General features: G+C 40.5%; 2 protein-coding genes across 2 annotated transcripts; both read right to left on the bottom strand.

The window, feature by feature from the left end:
- Positions 1-940: 940 nt before the first annotated feature.
- On the bottom strand, positions 941-13,545 carry LOC306832675 (UPF0524 protein C3orf70 homolog B). The gene is made up of 2 exons (XM_079357541.1): positions 12,987-13,545; positions 941-3,373 (listed from the first exon to the last, which is right to left on the bottom strand). Exons 1-2 carry the CDS (start codon positions 13,168-13,170, stop codon positions 2,682-2,684), a joined length of 876 nt encoding a protein of 291 aa, XP_079213667.1. The 5' UTR covers positions 13,171-13,545; the 3' UTR covers positions 941-2,681.
- A 793-nt stretch (positions 13,546-14,338) lies between these two features.
- ehhadh (enoyl-CoA, hydratase/3-hydroxyacyl CoA dehydrogenase) lies at positions 14,339-22,655 on the bottom strand. The gene is made up of 7 exons (XM_079357390.1): positions 22,420-22,655; positions 21,398-21,501; positions 20,839-21,014; positions 20,556-20,667; positions 19,915-20,019; positions 16,629-16,970; positions 14,339-16,262 (listed from the first exon to the last, which is right to left on the bottom strand). The coding sequence occupies exons 1-7, from the start codon at positions 22,491-22,493 to the stop codon at positions 15,010-15,012; spliced, it is 2,166 nt and encodes a 721-aa protein (XP_079213516.1). The 5' UTR covers positions 22,494-22,655; the 3' UTR covers positions 14,339-15,009.
- Positions 22,656-23,168: the final 513 nt, after the last annotated feature.

Raw genomic sequence — 23,168 nt, 5'->3', positions numbered from 1 at the left:
CAATTGAATGACTTTGCTCCAAGGGATTAACAGTTACAGCAATCTATCTCTTCATGAGATCTGTCTGATTTTTTTTTTTTTTTGAAAATGTTGAACTGCATGCACACAGGCAGTCCTTCCAAAGACTTTGCATGTGCTTGCATCATCATCATCACCATGATTTTAATTACACTTCCTTTGCCCCCTCCATGCACTCCCACTGTTTTTTTTTGTTTTTTTTTGTCTTCGCCTTTATTCTCTTCTCTTGTCTTCTCCAGTTTTCTCTCTCTCTTGTCTCCCACTCTGCTTTGTCATGCAGGCTTTCCAGCAGCAGTCAGCTGCACACTTATCTTCATGACCAAGCAGAACAATGAATGTACATTTATATAAACTGATTAGCATTTCATCGTGGCCTTGGTTTTGCCTTCCGCACTAGCAGAGTACAGATAATCAATAGACTCTATGCAGGAGAAACAGGGAAATCAATCTGGGTGGGATTTAATGGGAAAAGAGACTCTTACATATCCCTCATTAAATCAGATACAAACTCGTGTCTCAGGACCTTCACCTGCTTGCTTTGTCTTTCTGCAGTACTACAATTGTGGCATTGTCCTCAATCTTCCATTTGCTTAGTTTGATTTTTTACAACATGAGCAGATTTTCCTCTGTGGTAGCACCACAAGGAGGCAAAGGTTACAACAGGGGAGGGAATTTAAGACACAACAACTAACAATCCTTGAGACCTGTCAGAGACAATCAACAGACACGTTGTGAAAGTAATGATTCCATTTGAGCTTATCTCTCACTCTACTTTGCTATTCCACCCAATCTCTGAAGAGCCTTAGTCATCTGTGTGTCACGTTGAGGAAGTTTAAGTCTTTTTTTTTTAATGTTCTCTTTGCAAAAAAACCCCCCCCAAAAAACATGCCCACACATTTCAAAGGACAAACTGAGGGAAAAAAATGTTTCATTGAGATTTATTCATATGAAAATAATATAACAATAATGAGAACATAAGACATTTTTAAACTGCATTAGGAGGGACTGTGTTCAATGTAATGTTGAGGACAGTCAATGAATAAAAGTCCTTTTATCTGATGAACTGATGCACAATTTGTCCACTCTTTCAGAAGCCAATTATGTTAAATTAGTCTTAGATGGAAGGGACTTCTGCAAATAAATGCAGTCATGCAGATTTCCTTTCTCATTTTAACATTTAGTGCAGCTTGATAGCGATAATAAGTGTGAATATTTAGGTGATTTTGGCAGATAACTCCCCTGGAAGTTAACTCTTTCAACATAAAAAAAAACAAAAAACAAATATAACCCTAGCCTATCTTCATTGTACTAACTGACTAAAAAGGGGCTGTTCCACACAAGTTTATATTTCAGCGCATCTCTTCTAACATCATGTCCATCACAACATTACAACACCTATTCAGCATCCTATTCCATACTGTAATGTCATTTTCAAAGTGCATTAAGTGACACTTTTCTGCCCCAAAGCACAAAAAACTGTGACATACTAATCTGTCCTAACCTGCTCACCTTTCCAAGACTCCTCATTCAGCTGGAAACACAAGATGTTTCACTGTCAACCCTGAAATGCAAATAACAATGCCTTTTTTTATTGTTAAAGTTATAATTATATATACCTGCTTTCCTAGGTGTCCTACAAGTTTCTGCTGTGACTACTGTTGTCACTGTAGCTCTGCCAGAGACGTGTCCATGCTATTTAATTTCTGCTAATAGAGGTCATACCAAGTCATGTTTTGCTTAACACCTCATTTAACCTTGAACAGCACTACAGTTCAGCGCAGTGAGACCTGAAGGGTTGGTCAGTTCCATGTGTTAAAGTCTGATAAATGGTTTAAGAAGTTATATAAGAGCATCCATGGTCCCCACTGGCAGGTACAGCATGGGAATGTGCTTTTTGTGTCATCCTTGATTGTCAAACTCTGACATACCTACTGCATGTGTTAGTGTCAGTAAAGTGCAGACTAACTGTGGGCCTGGAAATCTTTTATAACAACGTGATTAAAGCGGCTGTTTTCCTGCTGCTCTGAGCTGAGTAATTAACAGGTAAAAATGCTGATGTGCTTTAGGCCCATCAAGGGTAGCTGGCCTTGGAGTTATTACATTGAAGTGTCAGAATTACTAATAGGTGTGGGTGGAGCTAGCAGCCAATGTGAGAAAGTGAAAATGGCAAGCTTTCTCTGACAATTAAATGTTGAGTTAGAATAAAGTCTGAATGTCAGATTGATGACTGTAAAACACAAGGAACACCCTAAACGTTCATTATCATCACCAAACGTACTTCTACCCTCTTTGTTAATATATAATTTAGCTCCTGTAATGTATGCCTGAAAAGGAAGAAAGCCTCGGAATTTTTTTTACATGATATTTTTCTTACTTTTCTGTGATGTAAGTGTGCCTATGACAGATTCCTTTTGTATTTTAGGTTATTCACTGTGTAATTACCATGTACAAGAGGTCTATTTGGTCCACTGTGCATGTGCTTTTTAATCCTGTGCTTCTTCATTTTAGAAATTCACTCCATGCAGGGTTGGTTGACAGAGGAGAGGCTGTGTTTGAGTGCAGGCGTACAGTCCTCTGCCACCTGCAGGAATCATCCTCAATAAAATCATTCTCAGTTATGTCGTGCTGCTTGTCAGCTGGTGTACATGTCGATGATGCATCGGTTACACAGTTGTTTCGATCTTTTCGATGATCTCTATCATAGACTTGGAGGGGGAGAGCAGAGAGCACTCGTCCTGGTCCCAAAGGCTTCCAGGGCTGGAGTTCTCGTCCGTGCTCAGCTCCTCATCCTCTTCCTCGTCGCTCTCCTCCTCGCAGGACTCCAGGTAGTGCAGACCCAATGCGTTGATGCCAGAGTCCTCAGAGCTGGATGGAGAGGAGCAGTGGTCCATTTTGGGGCCTTTGATCTTATCCACAGGAGACCGGTGTTTGTGTTCACTGTATGCCTGTTGGACCGGCTGCAAGGGTGTAGGTGTGTGTGGGGTTGGCGGTGCGTTCTTTACTGGTTGTCGAGACTGAGAAGCTGGATTCTGGGGCCTCTGAGGTGTAGCAGGAGCAGGTGGGGTAGGGGTAGGGGCATGAGGGGGCTCTGGTAAAGGAGGAGGGGGGCGCTGAACATAGCACATCTTTCCGTTAATACGTTTAACGATGTAGTCGTCCACAAAGAGATCGGCGATGACGCAATACTTGGGCGACTCCAGGTAAGGGGGTGACTGGAAGCAGGGGGCAAGCTTCAGGAAGCGCTCGGCCAGAGAGACGGAGAGGTCCATGGTGTTACTGTACTCTGTATCAACAGGAGGCACGGCTGTGCTGGGCAACTTGCACACATTGGTCATGGGCTGGTAAACGTACTTGCCTGAATTTAAAAAAAAGAAGAGAAAAAAGAGAGAAATTAAGCCTGAAGGAAACTGCTCAGCAGATAATAATTTGAAGATTTTTTGATGAACACAGTTGAGCATATAGCTGCCAAGGATACAGACATTTCTGGAGTTGCTATTGACCTACAAAGGAGAATAAATTAAATTGGACTATGTATGCCTGCGCTTGATAAAACACAATATGAGAGCAGTGTTTCAGCTAGATATTTAATAAGCAACTATTTTCAGATACGATCGCATCTAGTGAAAGCGTGATATATCAGTGTGTTCACCGCTTCCTTCTGCCAACACAGCCCAAAAAGAAGACAATAATGCAGAATGGAATAAATAAAAATGTATGTACAGGCATGTAATGTTGTGTTTATATTTTATTTGTTTTTAACATATTTTTAGTTACAGCATTTCTTTGTTTGCTTTTTTTAAAAAAAATTTTTTTTTAACATGTTTGAAATAAAATAAATTATGCAACCATGTAGAAACATTTCGGCAGAAATCCCAACAGCAGCACGCATTTACACTCTTAAAAGAAATACTTCAGTGTAAATTGGTTGAAATATATTCATATTCAATACATATAAAAACACAAATCAGAGTATTCCTCTTACATATTTAAAGATGCAGTGGTTATAAAAAATCCAAGCTATTACCAAAAAAAAAACTACAGGCCAATGTTTGCCAACAGGGCCGACGACAATCCTACATTGGTGCATTCCTGCATTTATTTGAAGACTCGTAAAATTGAACACATACATCAATCCAACCATGTTCCAACCAAGGATCCAAACCATATTAGATTGGTTAAAACCATGACAAAACACTTACTGAAAGTTTATACAAAACTATTTTCGTGAGACCACGGGTGTAGAGAATTCTGCCACGATTTTATCAACGAAAACCTTTAAATTAATGTTAATTCTTGACAGTAATGTAATAACTTCTTTCATATGGGTTCAAAGGACATCTCAGCTTTTCTAAGATACAAGTATAAAGGGCTCCAAGGAAAAAAGGTTTGGGAGCTACTGCCTTATTTCACAGGTTCTTAACGTTTGCAGAGCAATAAATGAGTGATATTAATAAGGTGTTTCAGTGATTGTTAACCACAAACATTTTTTGGAAGGTGCCAGTGAGTGTAGATTAGAGTGCATGAAAGAAGTGTTTCTGATAACCTATCATCTCTCCTATTTTGGAGGCTGCTGCAATTTTCACTCTACAAAGCATTTGTGCTGCCAGAGGCAAAAAAATACCTGCCCTTCTACCATCATCTCAAGAGGAGCAGCAGCCAGAGTGTAACATGGTTTATATTTCAGGCCACGCAGAGCAGTGAAGAAACTGATGCAAGACTTAATTCAAAAATGATGAAAAACGTAAAGGATTAAGGCCACAGAACACGATTTCTCAAATCATGCTGTTGTGTCGATGTAAATCTGCAACACATTTATTATTATTAGACCAATGCAATATACAGTGCTTCTTAATCCTCTATGAGATAAAAGCTATACATTTTCTGATAAGTGGCCTGATTCATACACAAATATTCGACGCCTTCAAAGTAAGTTATGCCTCCCATTTTGACATCTCATGTACTGGTTGTGGTTGTGCAAAATGACTGCTCCCAAATGTTACTCATTGTTTGCAGCCCACTGCCTCCAACACAGAGCCGAGCTGCCTGTGTAGTGTTGCTCGGCTGTGTTTAACTGGCTCCCTGGAGAGAGAGAAACTACAGAAAATGACAGGCCTACGCATCACTTCCTCTCGCTCTGTGTCCTTGTCTTTTGTTTCACTGGTTGGTGGAATCATTCAATCAAAAAGTGTTCCCCAGGTGACATTGACAACATCAAATTAGCTCAGAGGGGCTTTGTTTTTCATTGCTGAATGGACAAGGAGAGCTTGTTATGCTGACGAGACATTTCTTGTACCACACAAAAGATATTAAATGATATTTAATTAAACTAAACCAGCCCAATAGTCCTGCTGGAGTTTCTGCCCACCTCTTTTTTAAAGGACACAAAACAGCATCATTCAGCACCAGTATAGAGCTGAATGTTTGTATGCTTTATGCAACACAAAACCTAGCGCCGATACAGACAAAGGGGAGTAATAGAAGCCATCCTTTGTTTAATGAGGGAAACTCAATGGTCCATGTTCACACTGAGGCGAGCCCATCCAGGCAGACGAGATAGCGGCAACAAATGAAAGCTAAAGCTGTTGCAGGCAGTGTGTTGACATTTGTATGTCGCATATCACATGTAATTGCATGCATCCATCTGGAGTTTGAAATTCCAAGAGCAATACCGTGGGACGGGCAGATGCTGCATATGCAGACAACAAAACCAACAAACATATGGAGCTAACACTTCATCGACACTGGTATTCCTGAAAAGACTCACACACTGAACACAGCCTGAACGTAGAATCAGAATGCAGAGTGGGTTTGCACTAAAATAGAAATATCATGGTTTCCATCTACCCCAGAGGACAATGTGGTATGTTTGAGATTAATCTCACTAAGTAAATACAAAAGCAGGAAGAGAATCATTTTCAACGATAACAAAAACAACTTGTAGTTTACTTTGAGTTTTTGCAAGTAGGTTTCAGTTGCACTTGTATCTAATAGTAGGAAGCTGGCTTGCATGTGGATGTAATTGCTGTCTCTGCATGCATTCAGCATTGATGTCAGGTCATAAAAAAAGAAGTCAACATTCACACACAGTATTTTTTCAGGTGCTGAGTCATAAAACAATCCTTGGATGCAAAGAGGAAGCAAAAAGATTCACAACCCCATGGTTCCCAAACACTTAATGGATTAAAAACACAAAGTGTTAAGTCTAACCGGGCACTTCATCAGTTGCTGTCTACTAAGCAGAAAGGACGAGTGGGACTCTTGTGCTCAAAAGAGGTGTGAACTTCAGAGACTTCAAATCTGACTTAAAGCAAGGGAAAAGTCCCATTTCACGCCAGGGATCTGAAACACTCACACCATGAAGAATACACAACTCTATAGGTTGACAAGTATATGTACATACACAAAACACAAATGTAAATGTGCTGCAAAAACTCTCAAAAGATTTAGAGTTCAGTTTCAAACTTCTGGCTAAATGTTTGCTTCTAAAAATATCAACTCCTGGATGAGTTTACTAGGAGCAACAACCTTCAACATAAATTAACTCAACAATTGATGTTCAAGCACCAACAAAGCTGAACAGACAAGCTAATGTAGAGCTGAGATTTCTGTGTGCCTTTACTGTTCAGACTGTTCTCTAACACGAATACAAACAGTAGCTGACAGCCAGTGAACACAGTCTATGCAGCTTTATTGATATTCAGCTGAACTCCAGTGTTCCCCAATGCTGAGCCCTTGCATGACAATGTCAGTTGTTAAGCTGCCTTTGTACTGTCTCACTCTGCTGTGTTCGTGTTTTTTATATTTCCATTTTCAAAAGATCAGAAATCCTTATAAAGAAAGGAAATACAATACCGAGAACAATTTGCCATTCCTGACTTTTTAGTTTTGGGGTCAGGGCCTGAGTTATCTCTTTAAAGGACGAGGCAGGAAGTAAACAATATGAAAAGCCAATAACAAAACGATTTGCCTTTGTGGCGTTCAACTATACAACCACTGGTGTATAGATCTAGATCAAAAATAGGTCAATAAAGTTTGTTTCATTTGCCAAAAAAAACAAAAACCAATAAAGTGTGCATTAAATCGAATGTTAATTCAAGGAGACAGAAGAAGAAATTGTGCATTTGTGCATATTTACACTTTTTAAATGGTTGATTATTTATGTAAATGGGACTAAATTATAATGACTTACAACTGTAATGTAACTGTATTCATATACAGTCCAGTAATAACAGACCTATCACATTATAGTGTGTAAAAAGGGAAAGCTGTATCGTGCTCTGACTGTTGCAAAAAAGGCTATTTGCTGAATTCTGTCATGTAATACGCGAGCAAAAAGAAAAACAATCCACAACTTTTCTTTTATTAAATCGGGTTAAGGCACCCAACCATCCCAAAATAGCACAAAACAGCTACTGGCAATGTCTCTGACATTCTTGAACTTCTAGTTGTTTTGCAGCAGATTTTTTTTATTCCTTAAGTGAGCTGGCCAAACAAAGAATACATAATGTCATAAGACTCTCTCAGGCAGGCATTAATGAAGATTGACAGAAGAAAAAACAAAAAACCTCCAGCGGTTGATGTAGTAGGGTCGGGTTAGTGCTTCAGAATAAAAAACAGATGAGCTTCTCGGCAGACCCAAGACTTTGCACCTTCAACCACAGTGAGAAAAATTAACTGCATTTGAAACAAAGGCACAAAGTTTCCACAGACAGCAGCACCAATAGAGCAGGAAGATATGCAGCCACAGGGCATATTGCACTTGCCTTTCATCAAGTTATTATTAAATACCATTGAAAGTTCTCTGGAGACTGGTGACAGGCCTTCTGGGCATGTAGGACTTAACAAAAGGGGCTGTATATGAGGCTGTTGGGTACATCAAAAGAGGGAATAACAGCTCGTCATTAGGACAAAGGTCGAGTAAATTCAGAGTATCTCCAGTTTAAAAAATCGTGGTGGTGTCTCTTCCCTCTTTTGGATAAACGTACCCAGTCAAAATACATAAAATGTGGCTCCAAAATAGGTCTGCACGATATAATAAAATAAAACGTGCAATTGTTAGATTTTGCCATAATAATATGAAGTGCAATAAATACATAAACTAAAGAATGCATATAAGCTTTTACTCACAGCTCTATATCTATTTGCTGTTCTTACACAATACCTACCAATACCTAATACATGTTTACAACATGTCCTTCTTAAATCTACATTTTAGAAAAGCCCCCTTGGTCAACCACTAAATTGCACTCTTCAATCTGAGGGTTACTGATGGTTAGCTTCATCTGACTGCATCAAAATAATGTGAAGGCATGGTCATTATACTCAAGCCTTCTTACGATGAGATTAGAGGAGACAGACACCTCTTGTTTGAGGAAGTCACAGATTTCTCTCAGGAGGATGCAGGACGAATGAGGAGCTCTAACTCCTCTGCTCCCATCCGTCTCCATCTTGCATGTCATCCCTGCTCTCTCACTCTCTCTCTCTCTCTCTCTCTGGGGCCTGTGGCTTGCTGACGGCTGCACACTCTGCTTTAGTACAGGAGATAGTCTCTTTGAATAATGCACTATATAGCCTCTCAGTCCTTCACTGACTCTCACACAGATTTGGCACCACTCCTTCAATTTCTAGCTCTTCTGTCACTCTACTCTCTGCAGCTCAAAAAGAAACACTAAAAGACCGAGGCTTAATGAAGACAAACTCCACATTTAGATGAATGGGAATGGGTGTCTGGCACAGTTATTGTCTTTTTAAATATCTGCTTATATCAAAGCCTTTAAGTATAGACTGAGTCATGAACAACTCCACCAGCTTGTTTTTTTTGTTTTTTTACACGTCTGAGCCAAATTCCAGCAATCTTTGAGTACAAACTGGGCAGATATTTCTCTTCAAATTCTACACAAAAAGTTCAAAGCAGCCTTTCAAACTCTGTAAGCACAAACAGTTATTTGGCTGCACCAATTTGGCTGGTAAATTTGGTTTGCGTTAACATCCGCTGCTCTTTGTGTTCAAAATCTGTCCAACAATGGGGCCAGGGGTCAGGGTAACAACACAAGTTTCAGGTTTCAGCGGAGGGGACGTTCTGACTAAGCGTCATGTGAAAGCCCTTTCCTGTTTCCTCTTTAATGACTCCAGAGGGAGAAAGAGAGGCTGTTTTTCAGCTAAAGCCAGTCAGGAAATTCCCTTTTTAAACCTGTGCACAAATATAAAAGCTCGTTACATTGTGGGATATGTAATCTACAGCTGTTGTTCTGCATGGATTCAGCCCACAATAAATAAATGTCGAAATTGTATGTACATCAAGAAAGTACTAGAAATTAACTAAAAAACAACTATAAGTCTTCTTGGATAAAAAAAAAGGAGGAACTCTGTCATGTGTTCTAAATGTTCAGTTTAGCTTACATGAGACTGCAGCCGCCATGTCAAGTAGTTTTTGTAGGTTACAGTATTTTAAAACATCATTTCCTGTTGTCCCCTGAGTGTCTCCTGCTCAGCGGCACTTAGAGGGGATCGTAACAGAAACAGCAAATATGGCAGAATATTAAAACACACTTTTCAAATCTTTGCAACAATCCTTCAACTTTTCCATTATCCAGCAGTTAAAGTGATCGACACACTGTGGCTCCCAAACACAAGATCAATCAAAAAACACATCCCCTGCAGCCTGTGCTCACAATGTATTGATCTTTTAATAAAAGGTGAAACTTTTCATGATTCAGCACTGCAGTCAATTTTGAAGTGGTCCCCAAACTAATCAATACAGTGCAGAGCTTTATCAAATAAGCCTCCATATTTCCCTTCAGAGATTGTTGTACGCTACAGCTGTGTGTTGGTACAGATGAGATGAAACCTGACACAAATCCCACTTTCTTTAAGAAGTGAAGTTGTGAGTACGAGCGACTTACAGGACTGTTGAGAACTCATTAGACTTAGTTAGACTCTATAAATGAGTGATTCATTGTTCTGCCTGGTAATTGTAATCAGTACATTGAAGATTAAAAGGGAGAGAAAATGTTCCGACCAGGTGGTTCTAGTGTTGCTGTGAGCAAAAGCTCTCATCAGACATGACATATTGGCGGTGACACTAAATACAGCTAATTACCACTAATGAGAGGCTTGGACTGATGTTGTCACCAGCTGGGAACATTGCTTCCACCCACGTACAATTCCAGTTTCCACTGTTTTCTCATCCAAACGCTTCAATTCAGCTCCATCTTAATAGAAACTATTGTTTGGGATTTGAAGAAACTACATTATTTTCTTGCTGCAGTCTGCAAAAGGCGAAAACCTGAGGATGTTTCGGTTTGCAAAGGCACATGGAAAAAAGAGAAGCCAGGAATCACTCGATACACCTCTTAACAGGTGAGATAATGGAAATAATTTGTGTTCAGGACATTTAAATGCTGAGCAAGTCTCACTACACATTGACCTTTTGTGTTTGTTTGCCTGGAAAGCTATTAAAGATGTAATTAAAAAGGCAGTCTAGCGGGGCTCCCTGTGGTGAATGCACAATTATCAGCTTCAGAACAAGTTTATACTCCGGGCGACAGTGGTAGGCATGTTCATAAATGAAAATGTGAACAGATAAGGGTGTAACAACATTTTTTCTATCCAGTGTTTTTCATGTATCACTGGAAAGAAGGGTGTGAGCCAAGCAGAGCAGCTGGGGGTTGCATGCAGAAGCAAGCTGCAATACTTTTCTCACTGGGTGCCCTGGTTCAGCCTGATTCAGCAGACTAACTGGGTTTATTCTCACAGTGTGGTGCGTGGCCGTCCTGTGAGGGGAACCCGTGAATTACATCGGAAAGAGAGGTGAAGGTGAGAAGCCTCATTATGATGTTTTCCTCTCTAGTACAACTGTATTAAATAAAGGGGGGAAGGGTCCCTGAGTCCATTTCGCATCACTTTTATCTACAGAGATGAATACTTCAGAACAAAAAGTGGTCTGAATGTTTACAAATGATGCAACGCTGAGCAGGCTTTTCTGGGAAACATAATTCCCGCATGTGGCTCCCAATATACACTGGAAAGAATTCATGGTTTTTCTGCCACATCAGATATTTCAAATCGCTTGGCTCACTCTGGACCGAGGCAGGAATCTAAATCCAATGATTACATGGCAAAGATTACAATGTGACTTCTCCAGTTGCACACTATAAGCTCTGAGTGAATGGTGCAGAGGAGATGGTTGATTGTGTTTTACACTGATCTGAGGATTTTCGGGATAAATTAGGCCAGCACAAAGAGCCTGACATCCTGTCAGGTTCAGACGCAGCTATTGTGATTTAGCGCTGGGTGGTGTCAAAGTGTCGGGTCGAGGAGGTTTAAATGGAGGGGGAATGTCTGCGCTCCACTGTTGGCGGAAATGTCTGTGACTGTTGTCAAAGTGAAAAGAAAATGGTTTGTAATTGAGTGGAAGTGCTGCTTCACGTAAAGATTTAATATACTGTAGATGATGTTGAAAGTTTTGGGGTTGTATCATTTGGCCTAAACTGCTTCACTTTGTTTTTAAAATATCAGGATTTGTTGAAATATGTTCTACTTCAAAGAATACTTTATTTTTGTGAAAATCTTGTGTCAGGAAATCAGGATCAACACCAGAAATGTGTTAGTTAATCTCTCAGTGCTTTCCCTTAACATTGTACAGTCTGTAGCACACATCCTTAAACACTTCCTCTAGATGACGTAAATCTTCATATGAGTAATGTTTCATTAAAAAAAAGCTGATAATTTCATAAAACACAATCATACTTTTAAAATAGGAATAAAATGTGCATATTTAGGGAGAATTGTAGGTGTGGATAAATAAACATTTGTTTAATTTGAGTTGTTACTTCACTCAGATCGTGTCAAAATAAATTAAACAGCAAATATTATACTGAAAATATCTGATTTAAAACAGCTTATGGCACAGAGGTGTTATTATACTCATTTGTCTACACAAAGTACTTATCGGTATGATTAATTCATTCTTTATTGTTTTTTTTTTCTTTTCATGAAATTGATTGACAAGGAGAAACAAGATTTTTTTTACTGTTGAAGAAAACAACAGAGATGACTCAAGTGTGTGATGTCACGAAGCCTTTTTGTAAGTATCTTCACAATCAGTGAGGTAAAGCCATCACCATCCCCCTCCCTTCAGATCAAACAAATCATTATTTATTTTACTTTTACTTGATGTGAATGGTATTTATAATGGGCTGTATTTGTTAACATTATATTTTAAAGCAACACGCAGATGCTTTCATAACCTCAGGCATACGCTATTTTTCTCATTTGTTCCCATTTTAATAACGTTTATATTTTAAAAGTGTTCACACAAAAAAAGAACTTTATTGTGATTGTAATGACCTATGTTTTTAAACCTAAACATGACATTACAGCAGATAGCTAAAGATTACAACATTACCGTTTTAGATGCTGTTTTAGCTACTAAATTTTAATGAACTTCACTACTGCTTCTGTTTACTGTCAGTTTAGGCTGCATGAAAACAGCAGCAGTGGCACCATGGCCCCGAAACATCACATCCTGCTTGTGAATTTTGCAGCCTCCATTGTTTAGACTTGCCTACATTAACTATTCACACAGGGGCGTCTATTTGAAGGTTTGACTCTAATGGAGGATGTTACTCTGAGTTTGACCTCGGAATTATTTCAGAGATAAATAAGTCTCTTAAATCTCACTGGAAGTTGCATCAGAAATAAAACAACACTAATGGAGTAGCACACGATCCCTTCTGGGTGCATCTGATGAGTCAGTTTAATAGTTGGCTAAATAAGCACCTTTTGGTGCCGTTTATGAACATCTGCCTCAGTAAACCATTTTCAGTCGATTCACAGGATGTGTATGGTGAATTTACAGCCCACATCTAAATTCACATACGCACCAGTTCAGTAGCCTATATTGTGATAGCAGGGGCTTTCACATATGGTTATAAGAAGTGCTTTTAAACCATGTGAAATAAACTTACAGTGACACCAGCCCAAGTGGCAGCACCAGTGCAGCTTGAAGCACTTCCCGTGGCTGTGCGTCGCGCAGATGGAGAGTCCATCACAAGGCAGGAAGTCTGGTCGCCCAGCGCAGCTCTTGGCCAAAGCCTGCGCCTCGTCCAACTTCTCACTCTTCGGACACTTCTGTGCTCCCGAGGCGGCCATGCCAACATTTCCTGGATAGTAAAAAAAAGAGAATACCTCCCACACACAGCTCCGCCCGAGTATACTAAAGCATAGCCGTGAGGGACCGACTCGAGGTTTTACGGTCCACGAAGCCCAAGAAGCTTTTCAACTGAGGATCAGTCGCGAAACGCGGTGCTGGATGTCTGAATCCGAAGCAACCAGTTTCCTGCTCATACAGAAGGTGGAAACATATCCTTCAAAAGTAGAAAAAATGTCAATTATCGAGGTACAGTGTTAGATTTAAAGCCTCCCATGGTCGTGATCCACACAGCTCTCCATCCTCCCCTCGCGTCGGGAAGCTCCTCTGGTGACGCGCGTACGGAACAACGGCGCGCATCTGAACTTCATCACACAACGGGAGGAGTCCACACACACACACACACACACACACACACACACACACACACACACACACACACACACACACACACACACACACACACACACACACACACACACACACACACACACACACACACACACACACACACACACACACACACAGCTGTTCTGCGCACTTCAAATATACAGTAAGGCTTCCATCGATGCATTAAAAAAAAACAAGTCCGTCTGGATTTACTCCTACAATAAGGTCGACTCCTAAATTCAACCGCAAATGTCAAAAATTGGCAACATTTTCTGAATATCTTTAATGTCTCCATTTGTAAGGCTATTTATTTTGACTATCGCACTGTTATTTTATTTTAGGACATACATTACCTTTCCCTTTTAAAGGTTTTTAAAAGGGTATTTGTGGCAAAATGGAGCGTCATACTCATATAATCCAGCTGCTCAGTCTGGAGGCTTCAGCCATAAGGGGGCGTCCTCAACATCTGCTCACTGCTGGGTGTGAGGTTTCTTTGTGAGTGAGACTGAGCCATTGATTTATATAAAAGCCGGCTCAGTGTGTCTCCCCCAGTTCTCCTCTGTCATCACAGCAGCTGGCTCAGCAGAAATACACAGATGAAGGGGAAAATGTCCTTTTTTTTCTTCCCCTGAGAAGAATTTATGCTTGATGAAACATTTAAAATAAAACACCACCGACCGACACCTAAGTCAAAGAAACAAGTCAAACAAATATAATTTCCAAATATCGTTCTTTCTTCACAGAGAGAATTGATCAAAAATAACCATTGACTCATTTACAAGTCTATAAATGACTTTACTGAGGCATTTGATGATAAATGTAGGTACAGATCTTTACATTGCATTGTTTGAACATTAGGAAAGCAGACCAATACAACAATCAAACAAACATGGAAAATCAATGACAATCTCTTTTGTATGCAAATGTTGCTGTTGATGCAGATTTGTTTTTAAATTAAGAACATTGCTACATTTATATTCAATGTTAATAATACACTAACTTAGCACTTTATTTGACACATCTTTGAAATCTATTTCAATTCCAATCAAAAGGTCCTGTTACGTTTAATTATTGTAAAACGTGTCATGGTTAATTCAATCACCATGGCAGAGTTGTTTCATTGGATATTCATTCATTCGCATAACAACGGCTGTGGCTCAGTTGTTAGAGTCATCAACTCTTAACTGGAAGGTCGAGAGTTCAGTCCCCAGCTCCAGTTTCCTGCTGCGAGCAACATGTCCCATGTGTCCTTATACAAGACACTTAACCATCAATGTGTGAATGGGTAGGTGTGACATGTGGTGTAAAAGCGCTTTGAGTATTCAGCTTCAACAGTAAAATCCATAATCAAAAGTGCAATTTAAGTGCAGTTCATTTGGCATTTATCACAGTTAAAGATCATCATAGTAAAGGAATAGTGATTAAAGCTGAGATTGTTACATGTTGGAGAGCTAAAGCTGGCTTCGGACGTTTTTGATGACTTCCCTCCACTTGTTGATAGGTGGGCTCCCGCTGGCCACCAGCCTCCTGAGCAGGCTGCAGGGCTGCAGGGTGGGCACGTCAGGGATAGCCTGGGCAAAGTGCTCCAGCTTCTTTAGGACAATCTCCAGCCCCACCATGTTGGCATAGAACATGGGACCACCACGGTGCCTGGGCCAGCCGTAACCAAATACATAGATGACATCGATGTCTTCCGGTCCTGCGGCTATTCCGTCCTCCAGGATACGGAAGCCCTCGTTGATCATGGCATAAAGGCAGCGCTCCAGCACTTCCTGGTTGCTGATGTGGCGTGCCACAAGGCCGTGGCGGGCTCGGTACCCCTCCAAGAAGCTGTTCACCCACGGATCAGGCCTTGCATCACGACTCCCAGGTCTGTCATACTGATACCACCCTCTGCCCGTCTTCTGGCCAAACCTTCCATGCTCACACATGATATCTCCTAGAGGACTATACCTGACACCATTTCGGATTCTGGCTGATTTCCCTGATCCCCCACCAGGCTGTACAAGCCCTTCTTCCTTCCTCACCTTCCAACCCACATCAAGCCCAGAGAGGTCGGACACTTTGAATGCGCCCAATGCAAAACCAAACTCCTCCAGCGCTTGATCTATCAACTGAGGTGTAGCTCCCTCCTCAAGCAGGAAGTACGCTTGGTCACGGTATGGCTTAAGCATACGGTTCCCCACGAAGCCCCTGCAGTTGCCAACAGCCACACTGACTTTTCCCATTTTCTTTCCCAGCTCCATGGCAACAGCTACAGCTTCAGAAGAGGACCGCGGCCCATACACCACCTCCAGCAGCTTCATAACATGAGCTGGAGCAAAGAAGTGCATCCCCACCACCAGCTCAGGTTGGTGGGTTTGGGAGGCCAGCTCATCCACATCAAGGGTAGAGGTGTTGGAGCACAGGAAGGTGCCTCGTTTACAAACAGCAGACAGCTGCTGGAAGACTTTCTTCTTCAGGGCCATGTCCTCGAACACAGCCTCGATGACCAGGTCCACGTCTGCTGCGGCCTGGAGGTTCTGGCTGTATGTGATCTTATCAAATGCGATAGGTTTCCCACTTCTTTTAGCCCCTCGCTCCAACATGCCAGTTACCGCCTTCTTTGCCTCCATAAACTGCTTCTCCTGGGTCTCCACTGCCACCACAAACAACCCAGCCTGAGCCAGTGCCACTGCTATCCCTCTCCCCATTGTGCCGAGACCTTAAATACAGAAAAATGGATTTAAAAAATAATAATACTGAACGACTTAAAGTACAGTATATACAAGTTTGAATAAAAAACAATTATTTTTTATGTACCAAAAGCAAGACTGTACATTTATAGATAGGCAGCACAGCGTTTGTTTAAAGCTTGACATTTTAATGGCTAAGCTGCTAAGCTTCACATATCCAGATTGTCATACATCCAATCTTCCCTGCACGAGTGAACGAGTTCATGCATTTACACCCAGCTGAACTGTAAATGAGGGCACAGTTTCCACTGTGGATTTGGAGATGCCACACAGAGCCAACTTTCTTTTTTAATTGAAAATGTCGGAAAAAAAGATGACAAGTCCAAAGTTCTTACCAATAACAGCTGCTTTATGTACAGGCCTGCCCTTGCTCGTGTCCCATCGGGCTCCACTGGGCATGCTCCACCTCCCGACCGCTCTCTGAGCAAAGAAACAGTATTGCAGGGCGCGAGCCTGGCCAGATGTGAAGAGGGTGGCCATCAGCTCTTTCTCCCGCTGCATGCCTTGAATGTACGGCAGCGTGGCGGCTGCCCGAACCGCCTGCAAACATGCAATGGGTGCTATAGCTCCGCGGGAAGTGGTCCGCAATTTCTGCATCATATCCTCAAACAGAGCATCCATATTTGGCACAGGTGAACATTGAAAATTACTTATACGACGAGCATCCACAGACTGACCTAAAATGAAAACATAGAAGAAAATCACTCAGGGGGATAACCTCTTTAATGCAGTTCTCTGACTTTTGCTGCCAGCAAAGTTAAATCAAACATTTGCTCTGGAATGACATTTCTGCAAATTTACTTCTGCATTATTTCCATTTTCTGAACTATAAGTGCCTCCTAGTTGCCATTAGTGCCCCTCTTTTCCACTGTCTCTGATTTGTCAGTCGGCACTCAGACTGTGTATAATTGGTGACTCGATCACTAGATATTTTAGCGGCTTCTAAGAGCAGAGAGATTTGACAGACCATTTCCAAGATAATTGGAGGGACTCTGCCGGCACACTGTTACAGTTCACCTTGAATAACACTGATCTGAAACGGAATGAAAAGTTACAATTTGGTTCAGGGCAGAATAGTTGGTACATTTCAAACTCTGAGAGCAAATGGAATTGAATTTTTATGACTTCTGGGCCTCAGAGCCATCTTTCGTACAATAGAAAAGCAGTTTTTTTCCAGGTGAAACTGCATGAGAAGATTTCATATATAGGACTTAACAACATCAAACTTTCTGTGTTCTGTGATTTAATCCCGGAAAAAGTGGAGTGAGGAAGGAGGCCACTTTATTAAAACCTTGTTAGCAGCGTTGTTAAAAGCATCTTAATTCCCATTCCTGTCTCATCTGACATGATTACATGAAAGAGTAGTCAGAATCCTTCACAGCTCTACTGAATTACACTCAGCCGTGGGTTTGGGCCAGAAACTGGGTCACCATGGCAAAGTTTAAAGGGACAGCAGCATCGGATCTGTGATCTCCACTTAGTCCAGTAACTAAGATTTTTAGTCCAATACAGTTAATTAAGCAAGTATCAAAATGTATTACCAAAAAAGAACAAAAGGAGAAGTTAATTTCATGTTTCTGAAATGTACGTTCTGTCCCCACTGAAATGTTAATGAGATGCTGTGTGGCTCTGCAATCTGATTTCAATGTACTTTAGCAGAGCATTATTGCAGCAGTTAATCTGTAAATGGTTGAGCTGTGTCGATGGATTTGTTGTGAGTGGAAAGCCTGGTTGTCCTCTGACAGATGTAGCGGGCAGATGTTGCAACTGCCGGGGTAAAAAAGTTAATCTTGTCACCAGCAGAGACTTCAATCCGTACATGTGTGCAGTTTGTGTTACTGCATGAGCACAAAAACTGAATCCTGAATCTTGAACATGTGCAAAACTTTATGCTTAAAAAAAAATGCATATCGCAAAATGACATCCGCTTGCACCAGTTATACACCTTTATAGTACTGATATTTTTGCATATTCTGACCTGTCAGATGTTAACTCTGCGCTGTCTGACTTGCCAACAAGGCATCCCACTGTGTCAAACATTCATGCTTGTTTAGACGCATGTTCTCCCTTTCCATCTAATCAGCTTTAGTTTCGAGTATTTGTCAAAACCTCCACAGATTTCACTCCTATCTCCTCCAATATCCCATCTTGTATGCTGTCAACTCCTCTGTCTGACTCACACTAAGACTCAGCTTTACTAACAACACACACTTTCTCACCCACTCAAAGTCATCTTGGCAGAGATGTGTGGGGAAAAAAACATTTGTAAAAAGCCAAAGACAGCAATCATTTTAAGATAGCAAAATGTAGTTCTCCATGCAGTTCAGGAAACTGACTGTTTTAAATTTTGTACAGATTTAGTTTGGCTATTTGCCAAAGGCGCAATAGCAAGTACAAAGTACTGGCAGGTTTCATACAATATCTACCTTAATTTAGTAGAAATGAGTTGTCACTGTCAAGTAAGCTAGAAGTTGGCAACTTACAACCTACATTAAAGCCATCCTGTCATATCCATTTCATGCAAAAACTTCAAAGGCTCTTGTACATCATGTGCTGCGCTAAAGAAATACATAAATATACATAAGTAATACACCTTTACCCAATTTTCCCAATACACGAGCTAGAGAAATAGTTTTCGTAGTCTTACAGTTAGCTTAGCACTGAAGAACAATAGCAGGGGGCTACAGCTAGCTTAGCTCTGCGTGCCCAAAACATAAAAAGTAGCCTAAAAGAACTCCCAGCACAACATAATGTGTTAATTTCACTTTTTTACTTAAAAAAAAAAAAAAGACAAGTAGCATACATAGTGCTTAGCAGTACAGGTGGTACGAAGGTGTTGAAAGGGCCGAGCCAGCTGTTTCCCCACTGCTTTATCTTTATGTGAAGCAAGCTCAGGTAATCTAACTAACAGTGGTGTTGGTGACATTTTTAGCATTAGAGTTTCATCGCTCCACAACAAAGCAGGGCTGTTTTCCCTCCACTAAAATACGTACATGAACAAACAGTATACTGTACAGGCAGTTTGAACTTTTTGTGATTGATTAAATTATCCTCTTCACAACATTGTGCATTCTTTTGATTTGTGTTAGATCCTCATCTGCTGGAAATGTAATTTAAGCATACTTGTGATGTCTGTCAGCATTTACAATGAAGCACATCTGAGTGGATTATTCTTTACACAGACTGAGAAACCCGCCTCTGCAGGGACATGGCACACTTTGGCTTTCCATTCAGTGAGTAAATGAGTCGGATGCATGTGCATGGGGAAATCCTCATTTTTGTAAATGAATAGCGAGGGCCAAATATTAATATTCCAGGAAAGTTTGTTCCTTTTCGCCCTCCTGAATAATACAGCAAAAGCAGTGAAGACATCAGAGCACATCTGACAGAGCCATGAAACATTCATGACATCAGTGCTGGAGGATCTGCTTGCCGTGTTCTCTGCTTCCTTTGACTTCCACAACCTACGTGTTGGCACTTCTTCATGTCCGACTTGCCCAAAATAGCTGCACTGCATGTACTTTCTCTTCATTTCATGAAGCTAATTTAAGCTGGTGAAGTGTGAGTGATATCATACACCAGTGAGCTACCTTGTGTCATCAGTTTTTTTGTGTGTCTCACCTGCAACACTCTGGGCAAACTTCACGGCTGCATCCACAGTATTGTTATCAGCAACCTGATCCACTAATCCAAGTTGAAGGGCCTCAGAAGCAGTAATGCGGCGGCCTGTGGAAGACATAAAGGGCACCAGGGGTCCACATGGGCGACATGCGACATTTCAAATTGTCAAATAAAGAATGACAAGCTGTCCAGCAGGCCTTGTGGTGAGCGCACAGGAAATACAAATGCAAAACTGTATTAAATTATCACAAATATAAAGTAATAAAGTGTGCTTTTATCAATATAAGAAAATGTGAGATCAAGTATGAATTAAACCCCCCCCCCAGTAAGAATAATTTAACCAACACAGGCTGACCTCTGCTGGTCATTAGAGGAAACTACAGATCTCTCTGTAACAAGAGCTAGGGTCAGGGTTTACATACAAACAACAGCTCTGCCAAGGCACTCTGAATAATTTATTTTCATGGTTTTATGCAGATATGGACAAACTGCAACACTAAGAAAAAAAATTCCAAGACAGATAGTCTACTATATGAATCTCTTCATATAGTATTGATACTGTCCTCCTGCATGTTGTTTGGTACTTAAAAGACTTAAATCAACTCTTTTATGACCAGGCAAGGTTAAAGTGTCTTTGTTACCTGTGGTGATCAGATTCAGGGCAGCTGGGACACCGATGAGCCTTGGCAAACGTTGGCTTCCTCCTGCAGCTGGCAGCAAACCCAGAGTCACCTCTGGAAGCCCAACTATGGCCTAAAAGGACACAGAGTCACAAGGTTTAATGAATGAGAGGTGCTGAGCAGTGGTGGGCTGCATGACATCCACAAATGACACGTTCTCTGACAACTGAAGACAATAAAGTTATTATTTCATGGTAAATCATATGTATTTAGAGGCGCAGAGAGATCTGAGGAGTGAACTGACTTTAGAGTGTGCAATTCGATAATGACAACCAAGTGCCAGCTCCAGGCCTCCGCCAAAAGCTCCTCCCTCTATGGCAGCCACCACTGGCTTGTTTGAAGCCTCGATGCTGTGGATCATTGGTATCAGTGGAGGACCTTTCATGTTTGACAATGTCTCAAACTCTTTGATGTCCGCCCCTATAACAAAGAAAAAGGTGAAGTTACCAAGATGATTTATAACTGGAATAGCAGTAATTTATTTTATTACTTTAGAAGTAAACTGCCATGCTCTCTTGCTGAGGAGCGGAGAGACACTTGTTATAAACATAGTAAAAGAACTAAAGGGAAACTATGTCAGATAAAAGAATAAATGCAGCCACTGTTATAATATAAACATTGTCACAGACTTTTGCCTTGTGAGTCTAGTTAGAGATTTGAATATCTAATATTTTCCAGATCTCTAAAGGCTCATTAGGGACAGTTTACATCTGAAACATCTCCCAATGAAAAAGGCAAGCTAGATGTTTTGTGCCCACTGTAAAGGTAAAGGAAATAAAAAGAAAAGATAAACACATCCTCACCTCCACAGAACATCCCATTCTGGCCACAGATGACCACAGACTTCACCTTTGGGTCACTGAGCGCTTGCTGTACTGTGTCAACGATGCCATGCCTCACTACGGCACTGTGTATAAAAAAAGAGACGTCTTTACATGACTCAATTTATAATATTTCTAAAATTAAACCCTGAAGTAAAACGTTGGAAGTTTGTTTTACTCTTTATTTTTCTACAGGCTTTACTATCCTGCAAACATTACTGCAATAATATAGAAATTCATTTTAACATGTCTTCTTTAAAAAAATGAATTGTTTTATGGTATAATTTCATTGTGACTTATGGAACATGTTGAACTCAAGGTTAATTATTACCCAACGCTTGTTTATTGTTTAATCTCAGTTAGGCTGACAGGTTTTTAAACACTTACTTCTTCATTACAGCTTTTTTAAACCAGTGGATAGGACTTGGCTTTTTATTGCAATGCTTATTGTTACAGAGTACTGCAATAGATATGATCTTTAAGAAAATGTGCAAACAAAATCAAAAGCAAATAACTTTTTTTATGCAGCACGATTTTCAGTATATTGTAATTAAGGCACTAGGACAAGTTTGTTCTTATTATTCTTGTGGCGTGTCAGCTGTAATATTACATCTAATTACTAATTGCAACTATATAATGTGATGCATCATATTACTGTTTGTATTATTGTAATACCTCACTGTGAGTATTTCAATTCGGATAGTAAAATGGTACCTAGATACTGGAGGTCGAATTGCACCATCATACATATCAATACCTGGGTTTCAAGGAAACGGGGACATGGCCAGCGTTATGGGTAGAAATCATAAAGTTTTATATCTGTATGAATATAACACTGAAGGCTTGCAACGGACTTTAAAGCAACCTGTGGATTACTGAGTTATCTTATTCATAGGCTAACACATGAGTTTGCAATTACTTGTCATTATTTAAAACAACAAATAAACAGAATACATTTATGTAAACTTCTTGTGGAAGTTGTGCATTGTTTTTGTCTCGCTCACCTGAGTGCGTTGACAGGCGGATTCTTAAGCGTAATCAAGCCAACAGATCCGGAGACACGAGAATATTGAGCCATTTAGAAGATCAAGTATTACAGGCTGTTCACACTTGTTTTTAATACTCGGTGCTGCAAACTGGACTTTGTGTCTTCAGTGTGGTCAGGCGCACACTTTTACTGCATGCTTTTAGTTGGTTGTTGTTTTCCTCTGGTAGTTGATGGTAACCACTCCGATTGATACCGCCCCCTTCTGGTCCGGAGTTGAAAATGACAATAAATGATGCCTGCAAAGGGAAAGTTCATCGACCATTTCTGTATTATTGTTGTTATTATTGTTATTATTGTAGGTCTTCGTTGGCAACAACAAAGTGTTTCAAATCAAGTCTACTTTTTGCCTCACAATTGCCACAACACAGTAAAGTGAACAAGATGTTTGTCCTTTACATGTGAAGAGTAAATCTTTAGGACATAAGATGGTCTTTTCAGCAAAAAGTAAGATTTTAAAGATCCGGATTATTGGCTGTATAAACTATGGTGCAGTTTAATGCTACAGTCTGTGCATCCCACATAAAACAGCAGAAATGTAATTACTGAAGACCCTGAAATCCCAACAAAATGAAATTCATTATTTATCCCACCATCATTTTGTGAGGACAAGAAAAATAACTAAGATAATTATAATGTGGAAATAATTGCTGCACGAAATCATTAACGTGTGAGCACGAAATAAGGTTTTGTACCTGCTGCGACTTC

Source organism: Symphodus melops (genome assembly GCF_947650265.1).
Source record: "Symphodus melops genome assembly, chromosome: 12".
NCBI lineage: Eukaryota > Metazoa > Chordata > Actinopteri > Labriformes > Labridae > Symphodus > Symphodus melops.
This window is presented reverse-complemented; position numbering and strand designations above follow the sequence as displayed.

Excerpts from the sequence above, each read along its gene's own strand:
- ehhadh (XM_079357390.1), bottom strand. The coding sequence starts at position 22,493 with ATGGCTCAATATTCTCGTGTCTCCGGATCTGTTGGCTTGATTACGCTT. Across the intron at positions 21,502-22,419 it reads CCGCCTGTCAACGCACTCAG|TGCCGTAGTGAGGCATGGCA; the intron begins GTGAGCGAGACA and ends TTTTATACACAG. Across the intron at positions 16,971-19,914 it reads GTTTGCCCAGAGTGTTGCAG|GTCAGTCTGTGGATGCTCGT; the intron begins GTGAGACACACA and ends TTTTCATTTTAG.
- LOC306832675 (XM_079357541.1), bottom strand. The coding sequence starts at position 13,170 with ATGGCCGCCTCGGGAGCACAGAAGTGTCCGAAGAGTGAGAAGTTGGAC. Across the intron at positions 3,374-12,986 it reads CCACTTGGGCTGGTGTCACT|GCAAGTACGTTTACCAGCCC; the intron begins GTAAGTTTATTT and ends TTTTAAATTCAG.